This window comes from Chiloscyllium plagiosum, unplaced genomic scaffold (assembly GCF_037043375.1).
Source record: "Chiloscyllium plagiosum isolate Xiang-an unplaced genomic scaffold, Cpla_swu_hap1 HiC_scaffold_30, whole genome shotgun sequence".
Taxonomy (NCBI): domain Eukaryota; kingdom Metazoa; phylum Chordata; class Chondrichthyes; order Orectolobiformes; family Hemiscylliidae; genus Chiloscyllium; species Chiloscyllium plagiosum.
The window spans coordinates 36028623-36050602 of record NW_028270168.1 but is presented as its reverse complement, the minus strand read 5'-3'; the positions used below and the strand labels follow the sequence as shown (position 1 = coordinate 36050602).

Sequence of the window (21980 nt, the reverse complement as noted above, 5' to 3'; positions counted from 1 at the left end):
CTAAATTGTGAGATAGAAAAGGCATTTAAGAAAAGCACTATTACAATAATCATGGGTACCGAGAAAATCAGGTTGATAGCAGACCTCTAGAAAAGGAATTTATGAAATGGCTATTGGATGGTTTTTTGAAGCAGCTTGTGGCACAGGCAATTCGGGATAAAGGGGGCTTAAATTGAAGGAACCTCTCGGGAGCTGTGATCATAATATGGTGGGATTCACCCTGCAGTTTGAGGAAGAAGCTGCAATCAGATGTAACAGTATACTCAGTTCTGATATTTTCAAAGGAACCTCGATTATCCAAAGGACACAGTTGGGGAGTAATTTGTTCGGTAAATCGAATTCTGGATAATTGAATGCTGGATAACAAAGTTTAGCCAAGTATCGGGACCATGCGATCTTGCCGGATAATCCGATATTCGGAAAATTGTATGCTGGATAATCGAGGTTCCTCTGTAATGCTATAGTCCAGTTCCCATGCAATCTCATATTATAAGAAAATCACACAATAATTGAGCCATTTAGACTAATGGGACCAGAATCGCATTGCACCTAATATAGGCAAGGAAACTTGCGTTCTGCAAATAACAGTTTAAATTCTTAATGTAGGCTTGCTCGCTGAGCTGGAAGGTTCGTTCCAGACATTTCGTCACCATATTAAGTAATATCTTCGGTGGGCCACCGAATGAAGCACTGGTGGTGTCGTCTGCTTTCCATTTATATGTTTGAGTTTGCTTGGGTTGGTGATGTCATTTCTTGTGGTGACATCATTTCCTATGATAATGTCACTTCCTGTTCTTTTTCTCAGCGGGTGGTAGATGGGGTCCAAGTTTGTTGATAGAGTTCCAGTTGGAATGCCATGCTTCTAGGAATTCTCATGTGTCTCACAGTTTGGCTCGTCCTAGGATGGATGTGTTGTCCCAGTCAAAATAGCGTCCTTCCTCATCCGTATGTACGGATACTAGTGAGAGTGGGTCATGTCGCTTTGTGGCTAGTTGATGTTCATGTATCCCGGTGGCTAGTGTTCTGCCTGTTTGTCCAATGTAGTGTTTGTCACAACAGGAAATGACATCAATCCAAAGGAATCTCAAACATAAATAGCAAGCGGGTTACACCACCAGTGCTTCATTCGGAGGCTCACTGAAGACGTTACCTAGTACGGTGACGAACCATCTGAAGACGAACCTTCCAGCTCAGCAAGCAAACCTATATCCAGAACCTCAACCTGAGCTACAAAACTTCTCAAAACTCACTAACAGTCTAAATTCTTCAATTGCGTTAAAGCCAATTCATATTGAGGAAACATACATTAAAACTGACTAGTGTAATTTAGTCAAGGTAGCTACAAAGACGAGGGATGAGCTGGTCAGATTTAATTTGAAGGAGAACCGAGCAGGGAAGACAGTGGAGCAGCAATGGCAGTGGTTTCTGTGAGTCATTCGGGAAGCAAACCAGAAATTCATCTCAAGGAATAAATATACTTGTACAAGTATGAGGCAACCATGGCTGACAAGGGAAGTCAGGGACAGCATTAAAGCAAAAGAAAAAGCATATAATGTGGTAGGCCAGAGGATTGAGAAACCTTCAAAAAATCAGTAGAGGATAACTAAAAAAGCAGTAAATGGGGAGAAGATGAAATATGAGAGCAAGTTAGCAAGAAACATAAAAGATGATTGTAAGAGCTTTTCAAGCTATATAAGAGGCAAGAGTGGCTATTGGACCACTGGAAAATGCGGCTAGGGAAGTAGTCACAGGGAGCAAAGAAATGACGGAGGAACTGATTGAGGACTTTGCAACAATCTTCATGGTGAAAGACACCATAGCATACAGAAACATGAGAGTCAGCAGGCAGAGTGGAATGTCATAGCCATCACTAATGAGGTGCTGGCAAGCTGAAAGGTCTCGAGGTGGATAAATCACCCAGACTACATCCGTGATTTCTGAGGAGACTGTAGAGGCATTGGTGCTGATCTTTCAGAAATTCTGGCGTCAGGAGGGTCTCAGAAGACTGGAAAATGGCTAATGTAGCTCCTGGTTCAGAAGGGAATCAGAAGACAGCAAATTATAGGCCGGTCAGTCTGACCTCAGTCTCTGGTAAGAGTTGAGAGTCCATTATCATGAGATTGTGGCGTATTTGGAAGTGCACAGTAAAATTGGGCTGAGTCAGCATGACTTCATTCGGTAGAAGTCATAGCTGACAAAACTGCTGGAATTCTTTGAGGAGGTAATGAGCAAGTTAGTAGAAGGATATCCAGTGGTTATGATCTATTTGGATTTTCAGAAGCCTTTTGACAAAGTGCCGCACAGAAAGCTGCTAAATAAGAACCCATGTGTTAGGGACAAGGTGTTGGCATGGATAAAGGATTGGCAGAAAGCAGAGAGTAGGGATAAAGTATACTTTTTTAAGATGGCAACCAGACTCGAGAAGAATTCCACGTGGCAGTGTTGGGACCACAACTATTCACTTTATACAATAACGAAGGAACTGGACAAAGGAACGGAGTGCATTGTTGCTAAGTTAGGTAGAGTTGAAGAAGTGGGAAGGCTGCAGAAGGATTTGGATAGGCCTGGACTGTGGGCAAGGAAGTGGCAGATGGGATACATTGTGGGAAAATGTGAGTTTATGCACTTCGGTGGGAAGAATAGAGGCACAGATTCTTTTCTAAAGGAGGAAATGTTTCAGAAATCTGAAGCACTATGGGACATGGGAGGCCTAGTTCAGGATTCTCTTAATATTAACATGTAGGTTCAGCTGGCAATTAGGAAGGGAAATGCAATGTTTACATTTATTCCTAGAGGGCTAGACTACAAGAGCAAAGATATTCTGCTGAGGCTGTATAAGGCTCTGGTCAGATTGCATTTGGAATACTGGGGGCAGTTCTGGGCCCCATATCTAAGGATGGATATGCAAGCATGAGAGGACATCCAGGTGAGATTACAAGAACGATCCCAGAGATGAGGGATTTGTCACATTTGGTGTGCTTGAGGACTATGGGTCTGTACTCGATTGAGTTGAGAGGATATGGGGAGAATCTGATTGAAACGTAAGAATACTGAAAGGCTTGGATAGAATGGATATGGGAAGATGCTTTCACTCATAGGAGAGACTTTCCCCGAGGACACAGCCTCAAAGAGAAGAGATGACCCTTTAGAACTCAGATGAGAAGGATCAAGGGTGTTTAAACTTGGGACTCATTGCCACAGAGGGCTGTGAAGGCCAAATCACTGAGTGTATTTAAGACAGAGATAGATAGGTTCTTGATTGGTATGGGGATCAAGGTTTATGGGAAGAAGGCAAGAGACTAGGGTTGAGAAACAGATCAGCCATGATCGAATGGCAAAGCAGACTCAATGGGCTGGTGAGTTGATGCTGCTCCTATATTATGGTCTTACAGTGTTGGGACTTGAACCCATAACTAGTGTCCTCTATAAGTCACCCAGCACTTTGAGTTCTGTGCATGCTGATCAGCATGTCTTGACATTGATATCTGGCTTCAGAAATCACTGCCATGCACATGCCTCAAAGGCATGCACAATGGAAAAAAATGAAGGGGGTTATTTTGCCTATACCCTACCAATTTTGGGTAAACGTGCTACTAATTGAGCCACAGCTGACACTTGAGGGAAATAAAGTAATAGAAGAAGTAAAAGCATGTTAAATTAGACAATAGGTAGAACTTCAACACAAAATTAAGTTACAATCAGATCAATGTGGGTCAATTATGCAAAAAATACTTGATAGTAATGCCTTTCCTTACCACAGTAGCTGCTGTTATTGCTGTTATAGTTGCTTCTGATTCAATTCCATCAATGTCTTGTGTTTCATCTAATTGTAAAAAAAAAGATTTTAATAAGGCATCAAGCTTGCAACTAAGAATAAATTTCAGGATTATATCTGACTGCAACTACTTTGTCTCTCTCTAACAATAGCTGCTGCTGGTTTTTAATCGTACATCTCAGCCAAGATGACAAACATTTCCATTAAATTTTACATTTAACAAATTTCAGGACTTTGCAAAATCATTAGAGGCTGCCTGCACACTTCAGCCATACTAATTATGTTACTGCACACCCTTGATTAATTTCGTATGTGTTTCGTTATGCTTTCACTTATGGATAAATACATCTGGCCATAGTAGCAATGATATTAACCTACACAGAATATGGACAAACCACTCAATACAGATTAGTGACCAAGTTTCCCATTGATGGAAAAAAACCTTGGATCAGAATGCTAAAATTTATTAACCAGAGACTAACAAAATAAGAATTATGAGACGCATTGATTTAAACCTTACAAAGACCCACATGTCCTTTGAAGTTCTGAAGAAGGGTCAATGCATCTGAACCGCTGACTCTGCTTTCTCTGCAAAGTTAGTGAAAGACCTGTTGAGTTTCTCCAGCTATTTCATTTTTTGTTTCAGATTTTCAGCAGATGCAGCTCTTAATTTTTCATTAGTGGCTTTGGATACAGCTGCTCAAAAACATTGCAACTTTCAAAGCAGACAGGAATATGGCATAGAGGGTCACCCTTAGAATTTCTCATCAAATTTACAGATCCTGTGAAGCTGTGCAGCTATCTCTACTACCTCCCATACATCTGATGTGCAACTTCACAGAAGGATCAGAGAAAATGTCTGAATCATTTATTTTAAATCACTGAACGCATGAACAAATCCTTTAAGTGTGCAACACAAGCTGTTGCCATTTACACTTTGCAAGTTGCTTCCTTGGCCAGGCCAACATAGCCTGTGGGGAAAGCCATTGCATGGAAATGACAAAGAGAATGAGCAAGCCATCTGAAAACTGTACATTCTCTGCTGGAACTGTGAGTAAACCCCACAGAGCTCTTGCTCAGTTGATGCACTCTAAGTTTAAAATTCTTTTGGGAGTAAATCGCCACCTCCTCATGTACCTGTCAATGTTGTTTTCCAAAGGAATCTCTTTCACAGAAAATGTGTGTGAACTTAACACACATTTATAATGCTAATTACAATATCAATTCATGAATATAGTAAAACGATTACTCAAACAAAACAAATACAGCCCTAACAACACGATGGTACAAACCAAATCACCAGAACCAAATCATTTCTCATTTTTTTCTGTTTAGTATATCTCTGAGAAATCAAGTAATGGGTGCTGGTAAGCAAAGTACTAAAATAATCCTGGAAAGTGAAAAGGCAAAAAATCAAGCTACTTTAAGGCACCAGAGAATATCACTAAGTAGCTGCAAGGCCTCAGTTAGGAACAGTACGAGGTTGCTGTCTCCATTCTTCCTTCCTTATCTGTGGCAAAATATCTGACCTCCACTTGTTACTTCCTTGACGCAGTAAAACGTTTATAAAGCCACTTGTGAGAGATTATTCTAAAGACTGAATTCAGCTTCTGGAGTTTACAAGTCAAAGGGTTTTCTGGTCTTGCCTTGAAATGCCAACAAAATTTCAGTTAATGATTTTGCTGCCAGTAGTAATGTGTGCAGATTAGTCAAATAAACTCCAGAAACTGGTTTATGGCCTCAGGTTTCCCAATATCCGGATTAAAATTGTACCAGCATCGAGGTAAAAACAAAATGCTGGAGAAACTCAACAGTTCTGGCAGTATCTGTGGAGAGAACATAAAAACATAGGAATTGGGAGCAGTTCAACCCTTGAGCTTGCTCCACAATTTGATGCGATCATGGCAGATAATATGGAGTACTGAAGCGGGGACATATCGGGCTTTATTTCTCTCTCCACAGATATTTCCAGCCAGCTGGGTTTCTTCAGCACTTCTGCTTTTATTCTTGATCTCCAGCATCCACAGTACTTTGCTTTTACACCATCATTGTGATACCATAAGACTGACTAAGAATTATAAACATGAATATCACAAAAGACAATCACTCCTACACCGTATTAGGTACCATCTAATTTACCTTGGTTTATACAGAACATTAATAGACATATACATAATAAATTCAGAAACAAATCAGTTATAAATATAACGATCTACTTTGGAGTGATTGAACTCTCAAAATAACATGCTTGGATCAGCCAGGGAAGTGGATTTTGTGCATTTATATTTCTGACAATTATGTATAAAGCTGCAGCAAGGGAAATAATTTACTTGTAATAAGTGAAAGTATGGTCATCTGAAACAATCTAAATGCTTATTGCTTCTGCTCTTATTTTAGGAAAAAAGGCACTAGTGACTGGAAAAACAAAGGCATCTCACAACAACATAAATTATAGCTGTTTTTTCGCAGCTACATTTATTGGCCACCTAAGAATGGAGTTCAATTAATGTACATTTGTCAGCCAACCAATAATTTACCAGTGCACCGCTCAAAGATAGTCCAGGATACAAAATCGTTAAGTGGAAAACTGAACAGTGAATCACAAAGTGGAATAAGCGTGGTATTGGAAACAGAACAGTTAAGTGAGACAAACCATGCAGGGGTGACAGGCCATAGTGTGATTTTAAGCAGGGATGGAATTCAGACAATTTGCTATCAAGTTCAGCGCCTGGAGGCAGGTCATCAATCTGCACTGGGTTTGACAAAATTGAAAATATGGAACATGCAAAGTTACTGATACTCACAGGCTTCATCCCATTCCTCCAAATGTTCCTAAATCCATAAACATTTTAGCTATGATCTTGTTATTGGGTTAAATAGCTGGAATAAAGTTGCAATACTGACAGAGTAGGAAGATCAAAATTATCTAAGGTTTTATCGATCCTTGGTCTCAGTGCATCAAGCAGATTTACCCTGCAGTTGACAACTAGCTGTGTAAACATCACACACCACGAATATCCCATGAAATGTTTTTAAAAATCAAGAGACTTCTAACATTATTTTGCTTGTCAATTATTTAATATAATTATTTTCACAAATTAAAGCAGAACCAACTTATCACATTTCCCCTCCATTCCTTTGAGGTATTTTTACATCACAAGGTATTCCTTTTATAAAAAAAAGCCTACCATTCATACTCGAATAATAATCAAACTCATTTAAAAATCGACCCCCTATTTTTGGCCAAATAACCTGGAATTTTCCATACATGTAAAAGATGACCCTTGTTCTTCACTGACAACAGATTAACATTTATGAGTCAGCGTGCTGGCCGTCATGTACAACTCCAGCTTTCCAGTCTGCCGGTTGTTCCGCTCCGCTCCCGGTCTTCCAGCCCGCGAGCTGTTGTGTTCCGCTCCGGGTTTTCAGAATTACCACAATTCATTTTCTTTCTTTGTTGAGAAATCAATTTTTTTAGATTCCCTATAGTGTGGAAACAGGCCCTTCTGCCCCACAAGTCCACACCGACCCTCCGAAGAGTAACCCACCCAGACACATTTCCCTCTGACTAATGCACTAACACTATGGGCAATTTAACATGGCCAATTCACCTGACCCGCACATCTTTGGACTGTGGGAGGAAACCGGAGCACCCGGAGGAAACCCACGCAGATACGGGGAAATGTGCAAACTCCACACAGGCAATCGCCCAAGGCTGGAATCGAACCTGGGACCCTAATGCTGTGAGGCAGCAGTGCTAACCACTGAGCCGCCAATTGGGCTTCTGCTAATGATATGGTATGAATTTTGATCGCCATGAATTTTAGTCCCTCAAAAGTAGGATCCATGTAACAGTCAACCCCATAAATTTAACCTTACAAAGTAGTCAAAAAATTTGACTATTACTTGAGTATATACAGTAATATACTATACACTCCACTTTTGTCTTGATTCTACGCCCAAGATCTCACTTCAAAGGATCATAATATAGAACCGTGGAGACAAGAAATAGCAAAGGAACATCATTGGTAGGAGGATAACAGCCCCCTTCACCCAAAAGTAGCGACATTATCAGACCAAGCATAAATCAAGAAATAATGGGCACTTGTAAGGAATCTATTTAAATCATCATGGAAGATTTTAATCTTCCTATGGACTGGATGAATCAAATTAGCAAAGGTAACTTGGGAGAGGTTCTTCCAGCTTATTCAGGGTAGTTTCTTAGAACAGTGCATTTTGGAACCTGCCAGGTCTAGAATAGCCTGTTCCCCAGTTAAGTGTAATGAGGCAGCATGAATTTAAGGATGTCTTGGGAAGATGCTGATAACACATAAGAATTTCACGTTGAGGTTCAGGACTAAAACTACATCTTCAACTTTAATGAAAGCAATTGCAAGGGCACAAATACTGAGTTGGCTAAAGTGAAATGATAAAATAGGTTAAAGCTGAGACAGGAAAGCAGTTGCAGATATTTAAGAATATTTCAGTACAAATTTTACTGAGAAAGAAATATGCGAGAAGAAGAATGCATTATCAACAGTTAGCTAAGGAAATTATGGGGTGATAACGAATCAAAAGGAAGCAAATGTACAATGCTGTGAAGATTCATGCTAAGCCACATGATTAGAAATTAACAATGGATGGCTAAAAAGGAGTTGAGAGAAAACCAGCAGCAGCATCTGTATGTTAAAAGAAAAAAAATGAAATATAGCCTTTTGCAGGTTAGGCCAGGGAATTAATAATTGCAAACAAAGAAACTGTAGACTGCAAGGTAATACAGAATAGATGTTAGGAAAATGAGAAATGTAGAGGAACAGAAGGAGGTTGGTTTCATGTCGAGAGATCTCCAAAGGTAGCGAGGCAGATAGATTGACCAGTTAAAAAAGCATACAAGATACAGTTCATGATTAGTCAAGTCACAGAAGAAAGGTTATTCTAGAACTGTACAGAAACTAACGAGACTCAAGTTAGAGCTCTGTAGACAATTCTGATGGCCACATTACCAGAAGATGATGATCATACTAAAGAGGATATAAAAAAGGTTTTAAATACGGAGACAGACTTGATAGGCTTGGGATAATTTTCTTTGGAACAGAGGGTGAGGAGAAATTTAGTTAGTGTGAATCAAGAGGACCTAGACAGAATGTACAGGAAAGATCTATTTCCATCAACAAAGAGGTCACTGGCCTGCAAACAACATTTAAAGTAGTTAGAAGAATTAAAGGGGAGTTGAGTTTTCTTCACCTTGAGCCTGAGATCCTTCTGGAACTCACTAACTAAAAACGTGGCTGAGGTTAAAACCCTTCTTGTGTACAAGTAGTATTTTGGTGTGCACTTACGAGTCAAAGATGTACAGCATGGAAACAGATCCTTCGTCCATGCTGACCAGATATCCTAACTCAATCTAGTCCCACCTACCAGCACCCGGCCCATATCCCTGCAAACCCTTCCTATTCATATACCCATCAAAATGCCTCTTAAATGTTACAATTGTACCAGCCTCCACCACTTCCTCTGACAGCTCATTCCACACACATACCACCGTTTGCTTGAAAAAGTTACCCCTTCGGTCTCTTTTATATCTTTCCCCTCTCACCCTAAACATATGCCCTCTAGTTCTGGACTCCCTGACCCCAGGGAAAAGACTTTGTCTATTTATCTTATCCACGCCCTTCATGAACTTGTAAACCTCCATAAGATCACTCCTCAACCTCAGATGCTGCAGGGAAAACAGTCCCAACCTGTTCAGCCTCTCCCTATAGTTCAAATCCTCCAACCCTGGCAACATCCTTTTAAATCTTTTCTGAACCCTTTCAAGTTTCACAACATCTTTCCGATAGGAAGGAGACCAGGAGTGCACACAATGTCCCAATACTGGCCTAACCAATGTCCTGTAGAGCCTCAACATGACCTCCCAACTCCTGTACTCAATACTCTGACCAATAAAAGAAAGCATACCACATGCCTTCTTCACTATCCTACATACCTGCGACTCCACTTTCAAGGAGTTATGAACCTGCACTCCAAGGTCTTTTTGATCAGCAACACTCCCGAGGACCTTACCATTAAGTGTATAAGTCCTGCTAAGATTTGCTTTCTCAAAATGCAGCACCTCGCATTTTTCTGAATTAAACTCCATCTTCTACTTCTCAGCCCATTGGCCCATCTGGTCAAGATCCTGGTGTAATCTGAGGTAACCTTCTTTGCTGTTCACTACACCTCCAATTTTGGTGTAATCTGCAAACGTACTAACTGTACCTCTTATGCTCACATCCAAATCATTTATATAAATGATGAAAAGAAGAGGACCCAGCACCGATCCTTGTGGCACTCCACTGGTCACAGGCCTCCAGTCTGAAACCCTCCATCACCACCCACTGTCTTCTACCTTTTAACCAATTCTGTATCCAAATAGCTAGTTCTCCTTGTATTCCGTGAGAGTTGAAGTGTTCCAACTAGCAAAGCCATGAACCAAGAGAGGAAAATCGGATCCAGCAGAATAACTCTTACTTGGCTGGCACAAACCTTTGTCACTACAAATCCCTATGATCTGGAGTTTATTTTTTTGCTGCTGACTGAAATTACCTGATCAAATACTGTCCTGGGAAGAACTGCTGAAACATAGGCCTAACTACTATTGCTGGGAAGTTCTTTCCTATGATGTAAACTGTAGTATTTATATACGTTTCGATATTATTTATCATAACCTTGGGTTTCTGGTTTTTGAATTACTAAAGGTGAAGCTAATGTCTAACTTAAGAATATCTGAAGCTGTGGTGTTTCTGTTTAAATTAGTCTCGAGACTTAGCTTTAGAATGAATGAGTTTTGTGCACGAATAATGGAACTTGTTAACTTTAGGTGGCTTTGCAACCCAGTAAGGAAAATAATGGGGCCTCAGGTTTTTTTAGTTTTCTAGAACTTATTTTTTTTTAACTTCAAGGAAAACATCTATAGTTGGAAGGGGGACTTCGAATTTTACTTTGAATGGGGTAGTCCTTTGAAGTCTTCAGAATAGGAAGGCTACAGAGTCCAGTGTTCTTAAGAGGGAAGGATACAATGAGAAATATGTTACCTTAGAGTAAAGAGCTAGTGGTAGTTGCAGAAGAGAAGTGTTGGGATAAAACCTGGAAAAAGGCACTTAAAACTGAATACATTTAAATTGGTCTGTAGCAGCTCCAGGAAGAAGTTACCTTCATATTCAAACAAAAAACTGAAGCCGCAAGTGACCTAAATATAGCAAGGTGTCAAAAAAAGGGACTCTGGCAAGTATTGTGTGAATGCCATTTTGGACCCTTTGCAAGGTTTTGCTTTGGGTACTATTAATGTTTTGTTCCTTTTCAACTTATAAAGTAGTGTTTTGGGATCATGGAATTGTACTTTTACTGTATTTAAAACTCATTGAGCTTGAACTACAAGTAGATATTTTGGATTATCCTTTTCATCTTCATTTCTGTTGCAAATAAACATCGGCTTTATTGTTAAAGCAAAATCTGCTGCATTGTGTGATGCTTCAACCAGACACCACTTTGATCCAGCAAAAACAAATCAAAATATGAGCTACCAATAGGTTTCCATCTGGGGTCTGATGTGTCCGATAATAACAGCTAGTGGGATCATAACATTATTTATGTACTTCCTTCTGTCATGTCCATTACAACTGCAAATCCATAACTTCAGTTGATAAAAACAAAGCATGGATACTCCTGCTCATTTTTTAAGTGGATCACACTTGTTGACTGAAAATATTAATGTTTGGCTTAGGCATTGGAGGTGTGGTCCTTTATATTAAGCAATGGCATTAATCATTCCATGTTCAGGGACTTCCAAAATCACTTCTGCCTTCAAAGAACATGGCTGTCTCAAAATTCTTCTGCCCGATTACTACAAAAAACTAGTTATGAAAAATTTCCGTTTCTCCCCAGCATCCACTGCTTCCTACTTACTTTGGAACACCATCAGGAAACTGCTGGCTAATGAATTTCTAAAATTGAAGAAATGGACTTTGTAGCATCGTTCATGATATTAGGATCATTCGAAGTGCTTCAGAACATGAAGTCATTCTGAAGGGCAGTCACTGTTATAATGTATAAAAGCACAACAGCCAATGCAAACATAGTGAAGTCAGACAATGAGATGATGAATGACCAGATTTTGGTTAAAGGATAAATCTTGGCAAAGCAAAGAAAGAGTTCCTCTGGTCTTCTAACAGTGACAAGTAATCTTCCCATTCCATCTTAGGGCCATGGTTTGAATTTAATGTAACAAGCAACAGTTTCAACAGTGCTGCATCTTCGTACTGAACAGTCAGTGCAAATTGTGTGCTCAAGTCTGTAGAGTGGTACTTAAGCCCTCAACTTCATTCCTCAAAAGGTGAGAATACAAATACTGAAAGATTCAGTGGTTATACTCAACCAAATGAAAGACAGCAAATGTGCTCAAATGAACATCAACATTCCACAAGCTTACTGATATGAATTGATTGTACACTTATACATTTCATGTATTAAGGTTTTCTCATTCCTTATGAAATGAACATTATTTTAAGACCACATATCGATGGCGCTGCATCTAGCCACATTAAATAAACTAATTTTTGTAAAGTGAACACAAAACAACAATCTGCCCTATTACAACCTATTGAGAAAGTAAGCCTCAAAATTCTCTGATGCAACCCAGAAAATAAACACATACTATCCAAAGTAAGAGGAGGTGACATAGAATTAATGCTTTCCATATATAATTGAAAGCTTCTAAATAATTCCTTACAAACTATTGTTTAAAAAGTTATTTTTTTAAATTGCAAAGTTTTTACAACACAGTGATTGTTCCAATTGTCATCTCTTCTCCTCTGAAGCTTTTTGTTCTTGTAAGAATTAATAAATAGTGAAAAGAAGTGCAAGTTATGATTCATTCCTCAAAACAGAGGTGAAGATCAATAATGCAACATCTTTTTCTGACTAAGACCTGATGACTCTCTTTAATCTAGGATTGGGGCATGTGCAGCTTCATACTACGTCTTATTTTTGGAACGAACCTGCAGATAAATCTTCATGCCGAGGCACTTTCCGATTTTTTTCAATTTTTCCTTTATCCAGGACTTCAGTCCTTGCAGATTCCCCATGTCTTTCCACAGCCCCTCTCGTAAGACAGTCAACCATTGTTGGCAAACAATCTTTAATTGCTAACCTTGTCTCTGACATAAAGTCTTTCTTTTCTGATCTTTTCATTGGAAATCCAACAGATTCTTTCAGGAGAACTGATTTGCGTAATAATGCAGCAGATTTTTCATCTTCACCCACAGTGAGCTTACTTCGTGCTCTCGAAATAGCATCTCCATTTTCAGCAATATTAAACAGTTCCGTTTTATGCAAAGTCAAATTACTTTCATTGTCATTACATAAAGTTGTTTTGTGAATGTCCCGATTCTCATCTTCACATTCAAAGCGCCTGTCAGAATCATTTAACAGCAAGGCCTTCTCAAAACTGTTCGCACCATCTGATGCATAGTCATCGCGTTTGTTTTCAATTGGCTGCTTTCTATATTTTAGCTCATCAAGCTCAGTCTTCCTCCTCTTTTCCTCAGCTTCACTAAATACGCCCTGTTCAACTCCATTTCCATCTTCAAAATTATCACTAAGAGTAATTTGGTTAGTTTGAGAGTGCTGAATCCTTGGACTGTCCACTGGATCAAAATCAACTTCATTGTCATTATCTTCCCCTAAAGGCACAGCAACAAGTTCACTTGAGCTCATATAATCATTCTGATCTTCATCCAGAGAATGTCCTCTTTGTAATAAAGTTTGCTCTTTATTTTTAAAAGCATCACTCTGCCTCCCAAATGAGTCACTCTGACCAAAGCTACTTTCATTCACAGTCACAGACAGTTCAAGTCTTCTCTCAGCTTTAGCTCGATTGGTTGTGCTGAAGTCTAGTGCCTCAGGAGAAGAGTCTCTGGATAGGACTGGTTGCCAACCACCTTGAGTATCCATTTCATCCTCACCTAAGAGGAGAGAAGAAAGAGCGTTATATTTAGATAGTGTCAATGAGCTTAGATGAAATGCTTATTTATAAACATCCCACTTTCAACACTTCATTGTCTAAGCCTCTATTGCCAGTGGCAATCCATTGGCACTAGCCAAAACCTGGCACTCTGAGCCAAAGAAAAAGTACAGTGCAATCCTCAAATCTTGAAGTTCCAAAACTATCTACTGGTCTCATCCCAGATTTGATAGCCTTCTATCCGAAGGCAGCCTGCCTGGTTTACGAACATTACTCAATAATCTTCCAACATTTTTATAAGCCCCACTCCAGTCCTGAATTCAAGTTCTTTCAATACACATACTCCATTTCCATAATCCTGGCATCACCTTTTAAAAACTAAACTCATTATTGCTTTAAAATTATGGACTCATCTATACAAAATGCTTAATTTGAAAATACGCAGAGACAGAGTTAAATGTAATTTTGAACAAGTCAACATGGCCTACAATAACAGCAGAAACTGTGAAGGATAATTACATGGACGAGAAAAGCACATTGGAAGTGTCAGTGAATAAAAATTCGCAAAAGCAGCCGACTGGAATGGATGAAATTGAGGATTATGGTTTATTTATCGTCACTTGCATTTTACTGTGAATATTACAGCAAAATACAGTAGAAAGCTTCACCAGTTGTCAGAATCCAGCATCTTTTTGAATAATTTAATAAAAAGGATAGAAATTTTCCGAATTTTTAGATTTTATTGTCACGTGGCCATGGCCGAGTACAGAGGTGCAGGAGGACAGTGAGAAGTGTATAATGTCGCCACATATGGCACCACCTTGCGTACCAAGGTATCTAGGTAAAAGTGCTAAAGTATTAAGAAATGAGAGTTAAAAAAATTAACCATTACTTCAGAAAATAGAAGAAAAGTAAAGTAGGGAATAGTTGACACTAGAGCCTTTCATAGTTTAAACGAGGAAAGCAACAGAAGTTAAAAATTCAACAGTCTTTGGAGTCCTCTGCTAATCTCACTGTGCTGTGTTCTCAATGATGCAGCCACTGTTATCGTCGCTGTTGCTGAAACGCCTGCCTCTCCGATCTCCCCTGGGTGCCTTAGAAATGTGCCTGAGCAGGATCCACTCGCACAATGGATCGAGACTGGATAGCCACAAGCCACAGAGAGACCACTGAGAGCTGCCACAAGTTGCCAAGAGATCAAAGGGGTAAGCAAAGAGGAGAAGAAGGAAACAAAAGGAGCTCTGATTGGAGCGTCCTACTCCATCGCATCACCAGCCCCACTAACGTAAAGGTTGCTCACTTTCAGCACCAGCTCTTCGCCTCTGGGCCTACCACTGTTGAAACCACGACCCCGGCTCCACTGCCACCTCAGTGACGCCAGGAGCTCCTGACCTGGGAATACCATGTTGCCACCGCTGTACTTGTTACCTCATCAACGCCAGGAGTCCTCACATTGGGCCAACTGCAACCAGAAGTGCCCAGCTCTATTGCCAGACCATAGGCCACTCAAGCTGCCACGCCAATTTTGTCAACGAATCCGCCAGAAAAGGGGCAGCATGGTAGCTCAGTGGTCAACATTGCTGCCTCACAGCACCAGGGACCCAGGTTGGATCCCCATCTCACACGACTGTCTATGTGGCGTTTGCACATCCTCCCAGTGTCTGCGTGGGTTTCCTCCAGGTGCTCTGGTTTCCTTCCACAGTCCAAAGATATGCAGGTCAGGTGAATTGACCATGCTAAATTGTCCATTGGTGCATTGGTCAGAGGGAAATGGGTCTGGTTGGGTTATCCTTCAGAGGATCGGTGTGAACTTGTTGGGCCAAAGGACCTGTTTCCACACTGTAGGGAATCCAAAATAAAAGGCTCGCAAAGAAGAACGGGGAAAAGAAAATGGAATCAAGAGATGTAAAAAGAAAAAAAGAAAGTATGCAGGAGCGGATGAGCCCTGAGCAAGAGGTACAGCCCCGCTACTCTACCACCATCTTGAATTTCGCACTTCCTTAATGTTTTGTAATAGATTTAATATTCCAATATTACATGGTTAGTCAATAATAGATCAACTAATATTAACATTTTAGACATTAATATGGATTTCAATTTTCTAATTTTGTGATTTAAGTGACAAATAAGTGACAGCCATGCTCTATTCAACTTCTGGCATCAGTCGAATCTTTCAGCTAAAATAGTACACAGCAGCCACTGCTCACTGATTGTATTTCCACATGCAAATGTTGCCTTTTTCCCAGTTCGATATTGAACTCTTGTTGTCCAACACTTGATTTGAGATGGCCTGGATTTTACATTCTGTTGCCATCATCACTATTTTTGAGTACAATTTTACTAGATTAAAAACTTCCCCGGATTAGCAGGAACAGATTTCCGTAGAAAGTGTGAACACTTAACTGAAAAAACCAAAACCTTTGCAAATACCAACTGTTCTAAAGAAGAAATTGCCAAAAGACATCAAAATGTCAGCAAAGATATGAACAAAGCAACTAGTTTTAGTGATTCATGGACATACAGACAAAAAAATTGGAGCAGACAAGGCTATTCAGCCCCTTGAACCTGTTTTGTCATTTCTTAAGATCATGGCTAATCTGACTGTGGCCTCACCTCTACTTGCTGATCTTACCTTACACCTTGTGATGCTTATCAAACCAGATTCTAACGGAATGACTGTTACCAATGCTCACTGGAAGAATATTCCACAGGCAAATGACCCTTTGAAAAAATTACTCAACATGAACTTAAATGAGGGTCCCTTATTTTTAAACCGTGTCATCCAGTTTTAGTTTCTTTTTCAGCAACTCTGTATCAAGCCCCCTCTGAGTTTTACATGTTTCATTAAAATCACATTTCATTCTTTTAAATATCAAAGGATACAGCACAGATCTTTTTAACCTTCATGTGATAACTCCTTCATCCTGGGAATCAGTTGAGTAAATCTTCTCTGTACTGCTTTGTTGTCATTGTATCCTTTTAAGTATAGAGATGAAAAATGTAGTGCCTTTAACTCTTTGTACAACTGTAGTAAAACTTCCCTGCTACTGCATTTAATTCCCTTGTAAATGGGACCCAACTCCCTTCATGCCGACCAGAACTCTCATCAAGAAAAAAAATTCCAATTTGTCTTTCTCAGATCTGAAGTCAGTGGTCTCAAACTTGGATATCACTGAAGGGCGCGGAGACCACAAAAATACAAAACCACATAGAGACATCATAGATCAAAGCACAAGCACCTTTTTTACAATGTTATTGTTTAAGTTAAGATCCAATTTACATCTGTATCATTCAATCCATGCAAGGAACTAATGCTTGTTGGACAGAGTACTGACTTGTTTAATCTGAAATGAACATCATGTGAACGACAGTCCAAGAGAAGTAAGATGAACATATCAGCCCTAAAGCAGCTCCAAACAAAAAAAAGCTTCAAAAACAGTTCATAAACCAACCGGAAATTTGTTCACACACAATTCAATTTCACAGCAGTGGAATTAAATAGTCAGCTGAACAAGACATGCATTCAGACCCCTAGGTTTCAGCGCCATCAACATTAGGACTGGCACAATGAAAATGATACAGGAACTTCCTGGAGCAAAAACAACAGCCTCCACGGCTTGGGAAATCAGCTGAAGATTACAAGTCAAGATGGTAGCATTCAAACAACTCAACAGAAGCACTAGAAGCCAACTCTGGAACTAAAAGACAAGTGTTGGGAAGACAAAGCCCAAGAAACTGTTTGCAGGATAGTGTCTCTTCTTATGGATAATTATGCTGCAAAGGACACTTTCATCAAGGCTTCAACTGACAGATATTTTCACAGAATCACAAAGAAAAGTGTTATGGTGCAGGAGACCATTTGATCCATCACGTTTGCATCTGATCTCCAAATGAGGATAGGGCTTAGTGTCATTCACTTGCCTTTCCCTTGTAACCTTGGACATTGTTTATTTAGATAATCACCTTGTTTCCCCTTGAATATGTCAATTGAACTTTCCTCCACCACACTTCTGGGTAGTGCATTCCAGACCTAAATCTCTGTGTGAAAAAGCACCTTTCCAGTATTCTTTTTCTTTAACAAATCAATTTAGATCTGTGTCCTTTTACAAATATAGTTTCTCCACACCTACTCTAGCAAACCATTCGGTGATTTTTCTAGCAGATCTGTTCTTAGTCTCCTTTCTAAGCAGTCTTAATCTCTGCAAACTATCCTCTTAACTGGAGTTTCCCATCCCTGGAACGATTCTTGTAAATCCCTCAGTAGTCTCTCCAATGCATTCACAGCCTTCATTTAATGTGGTGCCCAAAATTCCAGCTGAGGTTGACTAAATGTCGAATACAAGGATTACCTCTTGCTCTTGTACTCTATGCCCCTACAATAAAACTCAGGATACTTGATAAAGGATATACTGACACTAGAAGGGGTGCAGAAGATGTTCGTTGGGTTGATTCCAGAGTTGAGGGGGTTGGCTTATGAGGAGAGACTGAGTAGATTGGGATTATATTATTGAAATTCAGAAGAATGAGGGAGAATGTTATAGAAAATTATAAAATTATGAAGGGAATAGGTAAGATAGAAGTAGAGAGGATGTTTCCACTGGCAGGTGAAACTAGGACAAGGCAGCATAACCTCAAGATTAGAGAGAGCAGATTTAGGACTGAACTGAGAAGGAATGTCTTCACCCAGAGGGCTATGGAATTCCCTAACCAGTGAAGTAGTCGACAGTACTTCAGTAAACGTTTTTAAAGATAGACTTTTCTTGAACAATAAAGGAATTACGGATTCGGTGAGAGCGCAGGTAAGTGGAGCTGTGTCTACGGAAAGATCAGCCAGATGGCCTACCCCCGCTACTAGTTCTTATGATACTGTATACTTGGATAACTGCTCTTTCAATCTGTCCTGTCATCTTCAATGATTCCTACACGTCTACACTCTCTCTGCTTCTGCATCCCCTTTAGGATTTCACACTTCACTGCATTGACCTTCATCTGCAAACTATTTGCCCAGTCCACCAACTCATGCCCTTTTAAGTTTTACATTGTCCCCCTTGCAACTTATAATGATTTAAATTTTGTATCATGATTCGCAAATTTTCAAAGTGTCCCCCCTGTACACCAAGATCGAAATCATTCATAAATATCAAGAAAGGCTAAGGTCCCAACACAGACCCTTGCGGAACTCCTATATAAAGTTTCTTTCACAAGACCAGAAGAAATAGGAAAAAGCGTAGGATGTTTGGCTTCTCAAGCCTGTTCCACCTTTCAATAGGATTGTGATCATTCTGACATTTCTCAATACAATTTTCCTGATAACCCTTGATTCCACTTGCTTATCAAAATAAAGGGTTCAAAGCATCCATCATGTCACGACATCATGTCCAGTGCCAATATAATTTCCACTCTCAGTTCCTTCAATCTCCTTGGATACATCTCATCTGGTCCAGGTTGAATTGACTGTTGGCACTTAAAGTTGACAGGGCATCTGTCAACTTTAAGTGCCAACAGTCAATCCAACACTCATTTCTCATCAAATTTGAACAATTTTAGTGATAGTGGTTCCTGCTTCTTTTGTCACCATGGCCTGGGTATTATCTACTTCCTTAGTAAAGGCAGAGGACAAGTATTCATTTAATACCTCAGCCATTCTGTCTGTCTCCATGTGCATATCCTCTTTATAGTCTCTAAACAGCCCTTCTCCTCCTTTTACCATACTTTTCCTATCTTTTTGCCGAATGAAGACTTTGAGATTCCTCATTATGTTGGCTGCCAATCTTTTCTCATAATTTCTCTTTATTATCCTCATACAATTTGCAATTCCTGTCTGAATTTTCTATATTCTTCTTGGTTTTCAACTCTATTTTCTACCTGACTTATATCATAAGCACACTTTAAGATGAAGAACAATTTCTATTGCTTTGTCATCCAGGGAGCCCTGGATTTGTATTTATCTTACCCTTCCCTTTTGAGGGAATATACTTCGACTGCGCCTAATCATGGCCGCAAAGGTAGCCCATTGCTCAGTTACAGTGTTTGCCGCTGCCCTTTCATTCCAATCTCTTGTCCAACTGTATTATCGCCCACTGAAGTAGGCTCCCGCACCACAAGCCTTTTCTTGCTCCCGATTAATGCTGGTCATTCTACTCCATTATCCTGAGCATTATAGCATAATGATCACTTATCTCTAAAATGCTCCCTGCTGACACTTGATCAAACTAATTTCCAAGAAACAGGTCCAACAGTTTTTTTTTTGTATTGGAGTAAACACGAACTGCTACAGGAAACTCACCTGAACAAAATCGAGGACACTTGGCCCTTGCTGCTCCTTCAACTACCAGCATCCCAGTTTACAGTTGGGTAACTGACATCCCCATTATGCTGGCATTTCTCTGTAATTTCCCCGCAGATTTCTTTCTCTGTATCCTTCCCATGAGTTGGTGGTCTACAGACTACATTTACACCGTTTTATTCATTCGCTGTAGCCAAACTGATGCTGTCTTTGAATCCGCTAAATCATCCTATTTCTCCAGCATTGCAATGTTCTTCTTAACTAATACTGTTACTTCCTTCTACTTTCCCTCCTTTTCTATCTTTTCTGAAAAAGTTTTGCCCAGGAATATGTAACACCCAGTCCTATTCTTTCTTGAGCAGATCACCATTCTCACCACATCAAATTTCCATATGGCAGCACCTGTAACTCCTCCATTAATTTATTATACTCTGTATATTCATGTACATGCACCATTACTTCATCACTTTCATCATTAATTCAATATCAGCCATTGAGGTTTTATTCACTATGCTAGCACTATTTGCCTCTCCAAATATTCTGTGCATTCCCAGTAATCTGTGGTAGAATTAATGGGTGACCCTCCAGTAAAGGGAGAGCAGCAACAAAAAAAAGTGATATTACTGTCTTGAGTCTTGAGGGGAGAAATCTGAAACAGAAACTTTGAAAATCTAGAGCAATGTCAATTTGTAATAATCACCTTATTTTGACAATAAAGGTGGCAATAGTGTTAATTATGATTAATTATGCATTTTATGTTATATTTGATCAATATTTTATAAATAGTATAATTACCAACATCAATTTTTAAAAATTTAAATATAACATATAATGTATAAATATATCAAATATTATAAATGCTTGATTATACAATAAAATTATTAAACATTCATATCATTATCAATTATTCAGGCTATATATTTCTCAATGTTAGAAGATGATGAGCCAGATTGCTTAATAAACAAATTAAAAACTAGGTTATTGCAAATAAACCTTACTCAAGCAAAGATCTAAAGATTATTAATAGAAGGTTTAAACTTTGCAAATATATCTAACTACATTTGTTGAAAAATAACGTACACATATGCACCCAGAGTCTGGAAAAAAATTAAAACACTGCAGAGTTTTTTTGAAGTTTTTTTTGCCAAGCAGCAGTTAATTCAAAAAAATAATTATTATTCACAAATGGAACAAATGTCAGTTTTCAGCAAAGGTTTGCACTTAAGCTGTTGGCACTGGAGTGCCTTCCTGGATCAGTTACAGTTAGCTGAGTTTTCTTTTCTGAAGGCAGTGATGGGAGATTCTGAATTCTCCCTGTCGGAACCCTCCACGAGTAATGACACAGACTTCTAGTGGGTTTACAACTTTCAAGATTTTGATAAGAGGGGTTTCAGAGAAAAGAGAAAGGGAAAAAAAGTTGTTGCCCCAGGGCATTCTCTCTGATTTTCTATTCAAATTCAATATCTTTTCATTCACCCATAAATTATGTCATGTGACCTTTCACTGAAAATGTTGCAAACTTGGCATCTCCACACAAGCAGCTTATTCTTTGCAAATGCAGCACTGTTGCTGCAAAGCAGAAGAACTGGCTGTGTTGCCCAAGATATATACACAACTGTCTCATCAGGAGTCAATGTTTTGGGTAATATAACTTTACAACAAAACAGACAGCTCAGGTTTGCATGTATTATGAAAGTAATTGCCAGCAAAAATCAAAAGTAAACTATATTGTGAGGTTCACATTACTTACTGTTATAACCTCAGCTCAGAGCCAAATAGGATACTGAGGTTATGAAAAGTCAGCTCCAACATGAAGTAGTGGTTGATTTACAGTTGTCACATGTACAGAGACACAGTGAAAAGTGTTGTTTTGCAGTCTATGCAGACAGACTGCACCATACAAATTGCATCAGAATAGG

General features: G+C 39.3%; 1 protein-coding gene across 7 annotated transcripts in view; it reads right to left on the bottom strand.

Annotated features, from left to right (window-relative positions):
• LOC122563719 (zinc finger MYM-type protein 4) overlaps nt 1-21980 on the bottom strand; it is a 208474-nt gene that overhangs the window by 73352 nt on the left and 113142 nt on the right. For 5 of the 7 annotated variants that reach the window (XM_043717848.2, XM_043717850.2, XM_043717849.2 and 2 more), the window contains 2 exons: nt 12811-13776; nt 3756-3823 (listed from right to left, as the gene is read on the bottom strand). In XM_043717848.2, the coding sequence (XP_043573783.2) occupies nt 3756-3823; nt 12811-13776 (1034 nt within the window). The remainder of the gene's footprint in view (nt 1-3755; nt 3824-12810; nt 13777-21980) is intronic. The other 2 variants (XM_087976897.1, XM_043717852.2) reach the window with 1 other exon arrangement.